This window comes from Malurus melanocephalus, unplaced genomic scaffold (genome assembly GCF_030028575.1).
Source record: "Malurus melanocephalus ecotype Western Australia unplaced genomic scaffold, MMel_1.1 scaffold_204, whole genome shotgun sequence".
NCBI lineage: Eukaryota > Metazoa > Chordata > Aves > Passeriformes > Maluridae > Malurus > Malurus melanocephalus.
Genome location: NW_026623436.1, coordinates 260844 through 276337, shown reverse-complemented (window position 1 = coordinate 276337; position 15494 = coordinate 260844). Strand labels below are relative to the sequence as shown.

General features: G+C 41.3%; 1 protein-coding gene across 1 annotated transcript in view; it reads left to right on the top strand.

The window, feature by feature from the left end:
* The window catches only part of TYR (tyrosinase), a 39761-nt gene extending 26965 nt beyond the window's left edge, over nucleotides 1–12796 (top strand). Inside the window, exons 4-5 of the mRNA XM_057373646.1 lie at nucleotides 9815–9996; nucleotides 12306–12796. Of these exons, the coding sequence (XP_057229629.1) occupies nucleotides 9815–9996; nucleotides 12306–12529 (406 nt within the window). The 3' untranslated portion in view covers nucleotides 12530–12796. The remainder of the gene's footprint in view (nucleotides 1–9814; nucleotides 9997–12305) is intronic.
* Nucleotides 12797–15494: the final 2698 nt, after the last annotated feature.

Here is a 15494-nt window from a genome sequence, read left to right as displayed (position 1 = left end):
TTCAGCAAGCTTTGATTACTGAGAAAGTGGGTTGCAGGACTGCCCAGCTTGTTAGGATTTGGCAGGGGAGCTGTGCTCCAAACTTACATGCAAGGGAGTTGAAGTCCCAGGCAGCTACATGAGTTTCCTGGGAAGGGTTAGCAATTTACAATATAACTAAAGATTGAGACAGGAAATGAGGAATAGAACTGCAGGATTTCAGCAATCCTACCTGAGAGAGGAGCCTCATTTGGTCCTATACCACCAGCAGTGATCTCTGCTCAGAATCATTTTGTCTGAATTCCCTGCAGGACTCTGGTGCTTGAGGAACATTTTTTTCACAATAGAGGCTTGAGGAGCTGGTGACTTTTTTTATTCTAGGAGAGAAAYACTGAGAGGACTACATGATTATTGGAACAATGAGAGGAAGCTGTAKAGCCCTCTGCAGTCAAATGAGCATGCAGAGCAGCAATGAGAGATCCAACTGCATCTWCTCCAAATAGCTGTGGATGCTCAAATTGTTTGACATAAAGACAAAAAGTTTTGGATGGAAAGTGTGAAGACCCTTATCTTCCCTTAATCCTACAGAAGTGTTGAGGGTGTTTGACAGATAAGGAGAAACGTTCTAAATCACATTGGTCGAAAGAATAGTAAAAATACCTCATAAATGTCATGGAACTGCATCAGGGGAGATCTAAGATCAGAAAAGGAGAAGTTCAGAAAATGGTTCCTTAGTTTARGGAAATGTTCTTCACCCAGAGGGTGGCTGGGCACTGGAACAGGCTCTCCAGGAGACATCAAGGCAAAGTGGCATTGATTTTCTCTTAGATGGAATTAGTTGTGTGGGTCTACACCCCTTGTCAACTCCCTCCCTCTTGTTTCCTTTATCTGATGCTTTCCAAACCTCCAGTTTGTGCAGTGAGGACAAAGGACATGGAACGCTTGTGGTGAGATCCATGAAGCAGAGCAGTGCCAAGATCCTCAGGTGCCCCATGGCTCCCCAGCCCTGGTGGTGCTTTGTACTGGGTGAAAAGGTGTCAGCATGGTGTATGCAATTCCACCTCACCCAGAGAACGGTACCTTAGAAGGCAGTCTGCAGCCAGAATCAACCTCACTCAATAAGGAAGGGGCTTTGTGTCATCTGGACATTGCCCCCCAGTGTCACAGGTGGTCTATTCCACTCTAGTYCACAAAGAAACCCCATTTTTTTGTCCAGAATTTGAAGTAAAGTAGGCCAGACTTTTCCTGAAAATGAATATTCATATTTCAGTGGCATATAATTGATCTACATGGGAATATATGCTTTGATAAAAAAAAAAAAATCAGAAGTACAGCATTATGTGAGAAGACTGCTCCACAAGGCTTAAACATCCTTTTTTTTTTTCTGTTTTCTGCAAGTCTATCTTTTAAGTGGTGACAAATCTAGAAGCCCAAGCTGCTATGGCTACCACAGCTTGGTGTTCTTGGGTGCAGCAAGTGCTGAGGTAGAGCAYGTATTCCCACATGCACACAGCAGATGTACATATATGTGTATGCATGTTTGCAAACATGCTCGACCCAATTACACAGATCAGTGCAAGAAATGCAGCATGCACACAAAATTCCAACAGCACCAACAGCCTCATCCTCTTCACCTCTTTGGCTGACCATGATGAAAGCCAATTATGGGAATATCTACATACATATAGAGAGATGTACACATGCACAGTCTGGATTCTGCAGGGACTGGCCTCAGGCACCCACTCTACCCCCCAACCCCATGCCCTGAGCTGCAGCTGCCTCACCCACAAACAGGGACACACAAGCAGCATCATCAGGTCTCTCTGGTGGCTGCTCCAGGGACTGGCATAAGGAAACTTCACAGAGGTACTGCCAGTGTTTGGGGAAGAGGTGGTGCTGTCCAAAGATGCGTGCTGAATTCTGCAGCTTGGAATTGATGATGGAAGCCCCTGGGTGTTCTCCAGCAGCTGGGACCAGACACAGAATAAGCACTGTAACCCAAGGGCAATCCACAGCAGTGATTCACCAGTGGGGGACACAGCCTCAGAGGCTTTGAATGGGTTTTCACAATAATAGAGGGCAGCATCTTAATTTTTAATCAGACTTGCATTATGATGGCGTAATTTGTGTACAGCCTGCCTGGGAGTCCCTGTAGAGGCTTTAGCCAACTTAATAACAATAAAAAAATACTGCTATATAACTGCATACATTGGCAAACAGTACGGTGCCTTGACTTTACAGCCTCAGCATCAGCACCTCTTCCAGGACTGAGGCTCCAATCTTTCTCCTAAATGCTTGGGATGGGAATTACCTGAGGTGACTTTGCAATATCAGCTGACTAGTGCCAACTTTTAAAGTGATGAGTACTGTGTAATCACAGTCCTTGGGCTGGCATTTCAGCTTTCCTCAATTTGTTTCCTTTTCCTTCTCTTTCCAAATGCAAATACATGTTGCTTGCCAGATTTCTTTTACAGCATGTCAGATCTCATGATACTGAAATAAATTGTATAAATGAGCTCTAAGCARCAATGTTCTGTCTTTCTTCTGCCATAGCCAGTCTGATCTCTCCTCAGTCTCACAACAGGAGATCTGGAATGAAAGTCTCTGTGTCAAACTTGGCACGATGAAGGACATGGCTTTGGCTTTGAAAGCAATAAAGTTATTAGTGGCTTACAAAGTGTCCATCTAGCAKCTGAATGGTTAGTACTGAGTGCAGGCTTGGCTGAGGCACGGCTTTATCAGGCTATTGAGAACCAAAGGGCACAATTTCAATGTTGCTTTAAGTCAGTTTGACTTGGCACATCTGTTAGGAAGGAGTCCTACTCGGTAATTTGTGCTACCCAGAGGTGTTCAGTTCAGTTTCTCCCTTGTACTAGTACTGGCCATCCCACAAAAGAACAGATAATCAGATCCATGGCTTTATCTCACCTAAACTATCCCAGAACAAATAAAAATGAAGAGGAGGTTTGTTTTTAAGCAAAATCGGTTCTTTAGTCCTGCTTATGGCATAGTTGTGCAAGTGCATGGAAGGGAAGTGWGGACAAGGAGACAGAGGAAATCCATCCCTGCGGTGGAAAGGACACAGAGTGACCCTGAGCCTTCACCAGGAGGTGACTGTAGTCCTCTCACAGAGCATACCTGCAGGGCCACACTTGTTCCTTGTTATGTKACAGAGGAATTCAGACAAAGGTACCAAACTCTCTTCTTCCCTCTTCACCTCTCTTCAGCTGTCCTTCCTTGCAAAGTAAAACAAACTGGTTTCAACTTTTTCTATTAAATCTTCCTGAAGGGACAGTTGGTTTGCATTTTGAGCCAGTGCCTCTGAGGTGGCTCAGTCTTAGAAATGGATCTTTAAATTCTGGTTTCTTCTCTTACACTCAGTCAAGAGTAGCTCTGCTCGTAGCTACGGTGGCACACTGGGGAAACGGCCCTTAGAAGGGATTCTTTGCAAAATGATAAAGAAAATGCCTACTCTTATTGTTTTATTCTACTTTTTATACATTTCCTTCCTGTGAGCAGCATCTTTTTTCAGAGTACACAACAGAATCTGGAACAGTAGGAACAAATCCAGCCTGTGTACAGCAGCATTCTTATACTCTGCCTGATATTTCCCACTGGCAACATAAACCCAGTTATTTCTTGGCTCATCCTTTCATTTGTTATAATCCCATTGCATATATTATTCATATAAAAATATGAATTCATATTTTTAATAAGAAAATATATATTGATGGCCTTTTTTTAATCATCTTCAAATCCACCCTATTTCCCCACAACTCTTTAAGCCAAGGTGGGTTTGTTTGTTTGGGTTTTTTAATTAATTTTCCACTAAGGCTCATTTCATTTCATTTTGTATAACCTGGTGTGTATGGAGTGGAACAAAAAAATACTTGAGTCTATTTATATGCAATTAAATAGAAGTGATATATCCTGTCTTTTATAGATGGTTTTAATTTTCTCTGTTAAAGCACACRTACCACACTAAAAATTTTTGCAAAAGCAAAGTATATTTTCCCTGAATGAAAATTATGAAAATTTAAGCTGCCAAAGCATCACACCTGGTGGGCGTCATTATTGCTTTTTACCACATACCAGTTCTCTGGAACTCATTAGAGCTGGTACACATGAGTGCAAAGCTCATCAGCAGTTACAGTGACCTGTGTGCAGATCTAAAATATTTAAAYAAAATTGAGAGTCCATGCTTTGCAGTGGTATAACCTAACTCTTAGAAGTGCCACATTTTGGTACAAACTGGGCCCATAGCTGAGGTTCCACTCAACTACATCATGTCTAGTATGAATTTAGGTAAGTTATTTTTACTCTCTGCCTATTTCATCTAGACTAAAATGAGGCCTGTTAGAGTTTCTAAAATTTCTCCAATATGCAGGAAGAATATTCTTTGCATCTATGATTTTTTTTGGGAATCCTTCTGACCAGATGACCTTCCTTAGCTATTTCTGCATCCAATATAACTTCTGACTGAATCAGATGTCTGAAGTGATATGGAATTGATCATGTCCCCTGATCAATTTTTCTGAAGTTTAAATGCAAACCCTTATTTTAATCTACAGTTGTCCAAATCCAACCCATTCCACAGCATTAAAATTCTATTTCCTACCACAAAAATAATCTTTGGGTGCTGATTGTCCTAATCCAGTAATAACATCAATATTACACCCACTACAAAATATTTTCTATTTTGGAAGTGTACTTTAGAGAGACTAAGTCTCTCTAAGCATTAAAAGTGAGAGAGAGTATCTTTCAAAATTCAAATTATTCTCCAATCTCTTTCAGTTCCTGGGCCTCTTATTTGGGACATTCAGTTTGGGGACTTTGATTTCTACAAGAAAAGGAAGAAGCCTTCCAGATGCAAACAGTATTTTCTCTAATCTAGATAGAATTATTTTTTTAATCTGCCCAGTGTCTTTAAGTAAAAACTACCCTTTCCAAGCCACTTTTGTTTGCTGCTGAATAAATACAAAGGGCATTAGGGCTATCAGGACACTAATCTCTATTTAATTTAGTTATTTTTCATATTTTAAGCTTTGATTGTCTGTGACCCTTCCAGGTACACCTATCATTTTAGAGGATTTATGGTTTATTGGTGCTAATCCCAGGTTGGGTTCTCTCCATTTCCATCCTCTGAATATAATTCCCAACAACTTTTGGTTGGCTCTTCTCTTCTTTCCTTGTCTTCCCACCGCRCTCACATCCCATCTGCTCCCTTATCACTGCCAACATCTCCTGAGTGATGCCAGTCTAGCTGGAATTGAAATGCTAAAAAAGTCTCTGTCACTAGAAAATATCACTTCCAGCTATACAAATAGCTACTTTTCTGCTTGCTCTCTTTGTCTCGATGCTGAGGAAGAAAGTAACCAACCAGGCTWCTCTAGGAGCCAGAGACATTTCTCTCCTTCTCACTAAATTTATGTCTTTTTTTGGCACAGAATTAGTATGGAGTTTGGATATAGCAGAGCCCCAATCTGCATCTTTAGATGTCCTTTTTTTTTTACCTTTAGTTAAATTGTGTCAAGAAGGGGAGGCAAGGTGGAATGAAACAGCCTGAAGATGTCCTTTACCTCGAGTTCCTGCTTTGTTGGACTCTCRGGTCTGGGGAAGGATGCAGAGGTTCATATGAGGAGAACATAAAAGCAGTGGTTTTCCAAGGCAACTCATAGTTCCAGGGAGTTCAGGTCTGCTGCTTTGCCACAAACCTGACTTTTCTACCAGGAGCCTTGTCACTCCATGGAGGGACCAGCTACTTGCCTCAGCATTTTGTCTCTGCATTTGTTCTGCAGACCTGGGCTCTTCCAAGGCTGCAGCTCCTGAGAAAAGAACAGGAAATGAGCACACATTTTCAAGACACTAAAGAGAAATATTTTTACCTTACTGCTTTTAGGGGAAGAAAAGAAAAACTTCTGTCAGCTGTAAGCAGATCAACATCTTTTGAAGGAAATACTGTCCTTCTGTCATGGAAACCACATGCCTGTTATTGGATTAAACAACTGTCTCTATAGATCAAGGCACATGGAAGAATTGCAGTGATCCATTGAAGCTGGGCAGATGTGTTCCGTTTGCCTACAGGAAAGGATAGAGAAAATATTGCACATTTTGCATGACAGAGAACATATTTGGTGCTAACTGCCCTAAATCTAGCCAGAGCTGGAAAAAGAACCTTATTTGAAGAAAAAAATTGTACTCTACAATGTTTGATTCAGTGGTAACAGTACTCTGAAACAAAAGAGAGTGTGAGTACTTTTTCCGATTTTTTTTTTTTTTTTGGCCCAAATCTTCTAATTAAGTCCCTAAGGACAGGAGCACTGTGYCAGTGTCACTTCCTGGATGACAGCAAAAAGCCACAGGCTACTTCAGGATTTCAGTTTTCCTTAAAAATGTATGAAGGAAGTTAACAGTCTTGGATGTGGAGTCACAGAATGCAACACTGATATGAAATGGCTTATGGTGTCCAAGAACTATTTGAACCTCACCAAAAGAAACACAGCTGAAGTTGTGCCCTGTACATGGGCTTTTCTTCCCAGATGGATGCAATTGGGAGTTTTCTTTTTCCTTTAATACGGGAAACTGTTCTTGAAAAGCAAGAGTAATGTTCTGCTTCCATAACTTACAAAATATGAGTAAGGCAGGGAAATGGCAGTGCCCCCCTTAAAAGGAGAAGTACAAACAGATGAAGTACATGTAAAAAATATTAYTGATATACTAAATCTGTCAATTTTTTCTGGCAAAGTTAAAAAAAAAACCATGTAAAGTCTCCTGAAAATACAGATYATCATGCATTATCTTGCCAAGAAAAAAAACAGTGTTTTGAGTCCATCTTTCTGAACAAGCTGGTAACAAGACTTTAAATTGAAATAATAAATGCAGCTTCACCCAAACACTTTTTTAGCAAGTACAATATGATCCTAATCTTTCAAAGTGTCAGATAAAACCCAAGTGCGAAAAAACCAAAGACAACCACAAGATATATGCACATGACCAGTTGTTCTGAAGGGAGTAAAAGAAAAGATAACTCTTAAAGCTTTAAAGGATGTTTCTGAGATTTCTATTTCAAATTTACAGATTTGTTCAATGAAACAGATTTCAGCCAAGATGACAAGATTTTTGTGCCAGCTAATGAAGGGAACTGTGTCCAAACAATTCAATGAACTGTRCAACACATCTTGTGCATCACAAAATTCATCATGTCAGGATTTAGAGGCACATGATCACCTGTGATATGAATCCAAAGATCAGCTGCAAGGACAGACAATTCAGTGCTTCTGCATCTGCTAAGCAAAGCTTGATGCCTCATGTGGGAACCAGACTGCAAATGAAGGAATCCAAAAGTACATATGTTCATGCCTATGGAAATGCTTTGCATTTGCATTCTGCCTGAAAGATTACTGGCCTAAGGATTCTTATTGAAAGCTCTTATGCAACAGCAACACTTAACTCATGCTGAGAGGATGCTGCATTTCAGAGCACGGCATGCAGAGCTATTTCAGGAAAATGACGACTTTTAGCTCTGAACCTTGTGCTTATCAGCCCTCCAAATCTTCAGAATGTAACTGCTCAGCATTTTCTAAAAATCAGGCCCCAGGAAGTACCTTAGACTGAGCATTCCAAAGTTAGGGTATGGATCATCACCAGACTTTAAAAACCCGATCCCAATCCTGTCTCTACTTCTTAAAATATTCCCACCACGTTCCCGCAGCTGAAGTATCTCTGCATCTCTGACAACCAACCTTGTGCTACAGAGAAGAGTCAGCTCAGCTTCCATCTACAACTGCTGGGAAAATAGGGCTCTAACAGTCAGGATACTTTACCCAAGGCATGAGTAAAAGCCAAGCAGGGATAAGATTGTAGTATAACACTCTCCCACATCCCACCCCTCCTCAAGCTAAATTACTCCTTTATACTCTGTCTTTTTTAGTCATTACTAAATTTCTCCATGTTGTTCTCCGAAGACTACAGAGTTTCTCTTCAAACTTTTTTTTTTTTTTCAAACTCCAGCTGAAGTCTTCATGTTGTTTGAATTCATCCATCTGAAATCTTCAACTAAGCATTATAATTCAGATGGGGGTTTTTCTAGACAGGTTGATGAAATTACCTGAAGAAGATAGGGACAAATGAAGATTTCAATCAAAATTAATACCTGCATTGTAAAATGTAGGCAAGGTGCATGATCACAGTCATGTTTTCATTTATTAAAGTTTTTGATCCCAAAAAGGGAAAATATTTTGGTCCTACCACTGTTTTAATGAATGTGAGAGGGCTTTAATTTGGTGGGCCATGTGGAGTGTTTCTCACTATTTCTGCCCAAAAACAAGAGGTAGAAATCTACCAGCAGACTTCCTGGATAATCTGCAGAAATCCTGATACCCCTGAGCACTTGCATTTAGGGATTGGGTTCCTGAGATAACCCGAATCATTGAACAGCTGGGAACATGGGGGTGGGAAGTCCATGTCATCCTGTCAGTGGCCAGTGTTGGGGAGGAGCAACTGTTGAGCTAAGGTCTCAAATAAAGCTCAATTTACAGGTCTCTTTAGACCATTTMTATCCCTTATAACTGATGAATGAACCCAGTGATCCCTCCCTGAGCTTGATGTTGGTAATTAACTCCCACCRGTATCTTCTGATTTAGTATGGAGTCCTCTTTCTTCATGCAGAAGACACTGCTACATTTTGCTACCTTCCCTATTCCAACCAGGCACATTCAGGTGAAAAAACACAAAGGGATCAGAAAAAGGATTTGAGCATTGAAGGAAACTGAAGAGTTGGCCAGAAAAAGCTCAAAGGGAGGAGAACTGAGAATACTTTAGAAGGTCTTAATTTTTTCTTTCCAAACACATGTAGTTGACTTGAAAATATCAATATGAACCCTTCCCTGCTTCAGTCTTTAAGCTTTCTGCCTGCAGGTTAAAGAGCAGACACAGTCCTGTGGTGACAGACAGCTAATGGAAGAAATTTTGGAAGAGAAATATGGAATGGAGCAGCTGAGGCTGGAGGTGTGGGGAACAGCTTCTGCTGGGTTTACCTGGCAAGGTTTTGGTACTTTTGGTACTTCTGTCCCGAGGTGTCAGAAACCATCTCCATGTCAGATGGAGCTTGTTCCAGCTGACTGCAAGACAGACYGGCACTGGCCAAAGCTGAGCCCATSAGTGACACTGGCAGCACCTCTGCGATAACAGATTTGAGAAAAGGGTAAAAAGAGGTTGCACAACAGCAGCTGGGACAGAGGAGGGTGTTAAACAACACTGCAGACACTGATGCGGTGAAGAAGCTCTGGCTGGGGAAAGGTTCTCTATGACAGATGAACTGCTTTTCAAGATTTTGGGCTTTTGTAGCTTATCCCTTCTTCTTCAGATATTTGCACTCCTTTGGCAATGTCCAAAGGACCGTGGAGTAACCACACTTTATTGCAGGTGTGAAAACCTTCTCTAAGAAATTAAAGGAAGGGGAAGAGGACAGAGCAGCTAGAAACAARACCATTCACAACCAGCTACAAATGTTTCTGAGAGTGAGGAGGAAGGACTGAGGTCCTCAATCCATTTCTCTCTATCACTCACAACCACATGAATTGCTGAACATAGAAAGAGAATGATTTACATTTATGGAATTAAAAATCATATTTAAACTCTGCAGCACTGCAAGCACTCACTTTTTGTAGGTTTGCATAGGAACTCAAGACTAAAGTGGATAACCCCAAATTTGGAAATCTGGAAAGCATTGCACACACATAAACACAAGACATTGCATGCAAATCTGTCTCCAGCATTCAAGAAGAAAGTTTCTGCTAATCTCCATGATGAATTAACGTGCTTTTTTTTTCCACAGCATTTTTGAACGATGGTTAAGAAGACACAGGCCCATGCTAGAACTTTACCCAGCAGCCAATGCACCAATTGGGCACAATCGAGAAAATTACATGGTCCCCTTCATCCCTCTTTACAGAAATGGAGAATTTTTTAAACCCTCAAGAGAGCTGGGGTATGACTATGAATATCTGCAAGAACCAGGTAATGTTATAATTTTGCTTAAATGTAAGAGGTGAAATGTAAAATTTGTTGTCTCAGGTCATCCCTGCTTTACTGACAGCGTGCTTACTAATGAGGGTATGTTCATACTGAATACYTGACAAACTGTCCAATCATGCATTTAGCTTGTTCACATCTTGTAAAAATTTAGATTGTGTCTTAAAGTTATTCAGAAAAAACTCTTTTTTTGACTATTCTGTGTATAATGAAAGAAATCTGAAGCTCCCTGGTATAATTGCTTAGGATCATTTTGGTACCATAACCAAGATAACAGAAGTCAGTGTTTCTCCTAACATGTCATATAGCCAAACAGAAAAATAATCTCATAGATGTTCCAAAGATATTCTCAGAATTATAATTTTAATCTTATTAATAGCATTTTTACCTTTTTGCTCATGATGCTATAATTTAATTCCAGATCAAGATCAGAAATATATGTTTTTTAATGAAAGCCATTATCCATTATTATTGCTACACTCATATTATTGCTACAATTGTATACAACTCAGACAAAGTGCCAAACACCATGACTTTCAGGAATTCTGAATCTTGAAATGGTACTGCAAGAGGAAAGAAATGGTAAAATACTTACCATTAAGCAATTAATTTCTGGACTCTTGGATTTGCCTCCTGGACTCCTCCTTTATCGCAGGGGAGTACATGGTCCCCAGAAAAGGGAAATCCTATTAAATACTTCCCATGTTTTTTAACACAGAAGTAAGGAAAGTAGTTCCTTAATTATTCTGAAAGCTCAATACAATGAATGAAATTCAGCCTTGGTCAGAAAGCCCAGATAATCCTCAAATGTCGCTCAATCCTTTGTTAATCTCACTGAGAAGAAGAGATTAAGCTATTCCTTACCTTATCTGAAGGGAAGAACTGGTTGCAAATGGACACCTGCACACCAGCTCCTTTAAATAAATGCCCCAGTGCCCTGAAGTCCCTTTGGATTACCCTGCGACTTCTTCCTTCAATCTCATCCCTACCCAGCTGGAGCACTAAGAGAGTGTTTTCAGAGTGCCACACCAATCAGGCAGCTTTCTGGCTACATCCCATTCCCAGGCCCAGGGAAGCAGCACCTTTTCAGAGCACAGGGCATGAAGCAGTCTACTCTCAGAAGTACCATGATCCAAGAGGATTTATGGAYTGTGTTTCTGGGCACCAGAGAAAATGTAAGCTAACAGGAAAAAATTTACAGCCTTTGTGGGGGTACACCATACTGAATGTGGTTGAATACATCTAAACCAGTCCAGAAGCATAAAGTGTGTTCAAAAATAAACTACCACAGGAGTTTCCAGAGAAGATACCCATACAGGTGCTCTTTCTTTTCCCTACTAGCTAGTAATTACTGCTAATAATGGTCTTTAGAGCTAGTTATTGGGAGATGTGGATTCTAAATCCTCCTTGGCCCATCGATATTTTTCAAATTCAATCCAGCACGTCATTGGGTGCATTTTGAACAGGTTTCTTTCCAGCTTCTATTGCGAAGTGAGAGCCCAGTATGGCAGGGTTTTCATAACTCATTAAGCCATAGAGGGAAAAACATAGAACATGCGTTTGTRCCACATAGCAAGAAGGCAGTTGATCATCCAATAATAAGAAGCTGCCCTGGATTCACCAAAGAAAGTGGATTTCTTGTGCAAACATTGACCACAGAATGATTGTCTACTGCCTCTCCGCACACAGGAACTATCAAAGCAAGCAGGATGCAGGTTCACAATTAGTGAAAGGAAGTTTTTTCACCCACCCAATATGTGGTTAACGCAGGGATTTTCTGCAGTTAAACATGATAAAACTTCCAAGAGCAGCTTGAAAAAATGATGGAAGGAAAAAAAACCTCCAATGACTATTAACACCACATTGGTTCAGGAAATCGCTGACCTGCAAGTTGTTGGAGGCYGGGTAAGTATTTTGTGAAAACATTGTAATAGGTTTGACCTTTTCTTAAACTCTCCCAAATGTTCTGCCTTGTTATTGTTGCCAAAGGATGCTGAGCGTAGCTGGACCTTTGGTCCTCCAGCATCAAACTTCTTAGTTACAGTCTTGAGTTTAGACAAAACTGTGAGGAGCACTGTGGGCAGTGGACTCTTTGTCAGCCTTGGATATGAAGTTTGAAAACAATATCATGGCTGAAGAGTTTTATTTAAAACTGTTTGTGACCCTCAGACAATTTCTACCTCTCTTGCCTCCTTATACCCAGCCTTCCAGTATTAGCTGTTACAGAACTTCATAAACTGACAGTACATTGCACCATATAAAAGGACCTTTCCTTTTCTGTTTGTTTTTTCCAGCCCTTGAGTCTTTCCAAGACTTTCTGACACCTTATCTTCAGCAAGCCCGTCAGATCTGGCCCTGGCTGGTGGGAGCAGCTGTGTTTGGAGGCGTYGTGACTGCCGTGCTCACAGGGCTCATCAGGGCCTGCCGGAAGAAAAAAGGAGCACCTTATTCAGAGATACAGCCCTTGCTGGTAGAAAGTGAAGATTACAACAATTTGACTTACCAGTCCAACTTCTAGAGGCCTCCAGTAACTCAGCCATGTTACTAAAGTGCTAATCAAGCACGCAGTGTTTGATTGATGTTTACAAATATCTTGCTGAGGYGTGCTGCAGAAGCAGGGTGGGCAGGCTCCTCAAGTCTTTGTAACCTCCAGTGTTGTAGCATCTTATCAGATCCACTCCTACCAAAATCTCCCAGATCCAAGATCCAACATAAGCTACCACACCGCCCAAAGAACACTGTGTATTTCCTATGCTTGATTAAATAATGCTCCTATGAAACCTGACCAGATTGTGTGTTGGTGGATTCAACGTATAACTCTCTTTTATTTGTTCTTTCACAAGTGTAGGGTCCAATTCCACAGCCCAATCCATGTGTTTGGCACATGGATATAGTGAGAGGTGCCAGTCTGCACAATCGGTGCTACATCCACTCCATGTTTGAATGTGAGAGCAGAAAGAGCCCTTCAGCTCAGTGAGTAAAATATACAGCAACTCTGAGCAGAGTCAATGTCCCTTAGACACTTCYAGAATGTCCCATTCTTCTGGGATGGAAGGGCTTTCCCAGAAGCTCCTATAATACCCCATAATGTTGCCCTTGACTGAATGCCATCAGCTTCAAATGCTCTTCAGTTGCCATCTGCTATACTGCCTTGCATTTGTCTGGGGGAGCTGGGTGATTTTTGGAGAGGAAACCTGGTCTCATCACACCAACATCTATTCCATTTAACTTGAGTGCTCACATTGTGGCTGACTCTTGGCTGCTCAGATTCCATGAGGCAACGCATACACACCAAAACAAGGTGTGGTTAGACAGCAGGTGCCCACCAAAGCCATTTTATCACTGCCCTCCTCAGCTGTGCACAGGACAGATAACATAAGATAATATAAGGAATAATATAAGGAATAATATAAGGAATAATATAAGGAATAATATAAGGATATTATAAAGAATAATAATATATAGATAATATAAGGAATCAGGGGTCAAGGTAAGGACATGAAAAGATCATTCACCAAATACTGTTGTGAGCAAAACACACTTGATTTGGGGAAATCAGTTTATTTTTGATTTCCTGCCAATCAAAAGTCAGAATAGGATAATGAGAAATAATTTTTAAAAACTATACCTTCTCCAACCCCTCCCTTCTTCCCAGGCTCAAATCCAGATTTCTCTACCTTCTTCATGCCAGCAGGACAGAGGAATGGGGAATGGGGGCTGTTATATCTAAGATTCTTGGAGAGAAAGTGAAAATCCCATAAGCTCCCAGGGGCTTCTCAGGAAGAGTCTTCTGTKGGAGTCTGGAGCTGGTACACTTCTGGGGTCCCAGTTCTAGAGTTAGAACATGACGGGAATATGTTGGAATTGTGCACTTTAAAAGTCTCAAAAGTAAAGCTTTGAGACAGTCCAAATGGCTGTGGCAGTCTCGGACAGACTGGCAGAGCTGTGACCCCTGGTTGGGTGGTTGCTCTGACATAAAGGCCACTCCTGTGTTTCATTAGATGTTTATTGAAAAAAATGCCATTATGCAGAACATTTCAGTGTCAGAAAAGCAATGTCATCATTTGAAAAGTTGTTCTGACAGAAAAATCCTAACTGTGTTAAACAAGCTTATTTCAGACTTTTCAGTATTCCATGGTGACAGCATTTCATTTTCCCACTGATGAAGGTAATTTTTACCAGATGTCACCTGCTTGCAAAGGACTTGGCCAACAAGTCATTTCTGATTCAACTCTTCAGCTGTTCACATCTCCAAAGATCTCCAGTGCTCCCTGGGCCTCCCTCCTTTAGCTCATCAGGCCTTCTAAATCCTGCCTTTTGGCAGCTCTTAATCATCCCTTCTTCCTCCAAACCATGGAATGCATAATTTATACTTGTGACCAAACTCATGACCTATTAGTGGAAGTCTGTTTATGGTCTGTTCAGATTATGAAAATATTTCCAGGCAGACTTTTTTCCTTCTCTTCAGTGGAGACTCTAACAATCCATTTTCTTCCCCTGGAAGTATCATCACAGAGAACTCAAACCAACTCTAACTGATGAAAGAAAATTTTTATCCCTTTCATACTTGTAGAAATACCCTCAAGCAATTTTCCCACTCGCCACATGACCAGGAGACCACGTCTGCTTTGAGAAGGAACAAGGAACACAGATCTGTTTCATGGTCAGGAATACAGTGTGCAATAATCTCAGTAACCAGGACAGCATTCACACAAGCAATAAGTGCTGTTCTCTCCATGGTTGTGGGGTTTCTGGCCTGATGTCAGCTGGGAGCCAAACCTCCTCAGAGGTGTATCTGGCCCTGAGCACGTGGAACCCCAGCTGATTGTCTTTTCTGAGTAAAGCTGTTTAAGCTCCTCTGTTGTGGGAAGCAAACACTGCTGCTGGGTGGAGACTGATGGCACCAACCCTAAAGCAACTATTTTGGGACAGGACAAATTGTCCTGCGGATGTGCCTTCCCATTGGCTTTTTGGAGACCCTGCATGGCAGCYTGGACCAGCCAACTAGGTTTTGGATGGGTCAGAAGGAGTGAGAGGCCTCTTTTAGCATCATGGCACTAAATGTTTTCTTGGCCACCAGCACTGTCAGGAGCCATTGTGCTTCCTTGTCTGCAAGCCACAAATGCAATGGAACATTCTTTTCCTTCTCAGAGTCATGTTCAGGATTGTGTTTCCTCCTGTGCTCAGACATATATAAGTTAAGGAGTGAAGGACCTCTTTTCTTCATAAACGCTTCCCTGAGGTGGAAGCTGGAGCTGCATTTGTTTTAAAATTGGGAATAAGGTAATACCACGAGGCTGTGCTTGCCGTGTGATCTCATCAAATCAGAATGGTCAGAGCTGAGACAAAACCCTGTCTTTACCTTTTCCTCTCTCTGGCCAAGGCATCTTGAAACAAGAAAATTCCAGTTGCCATTAGGCAGCTGGCATAGGGTTGCAGAGTTTATCTTGACTGGATCAATGCCAAAACTGGGGCATTACAGG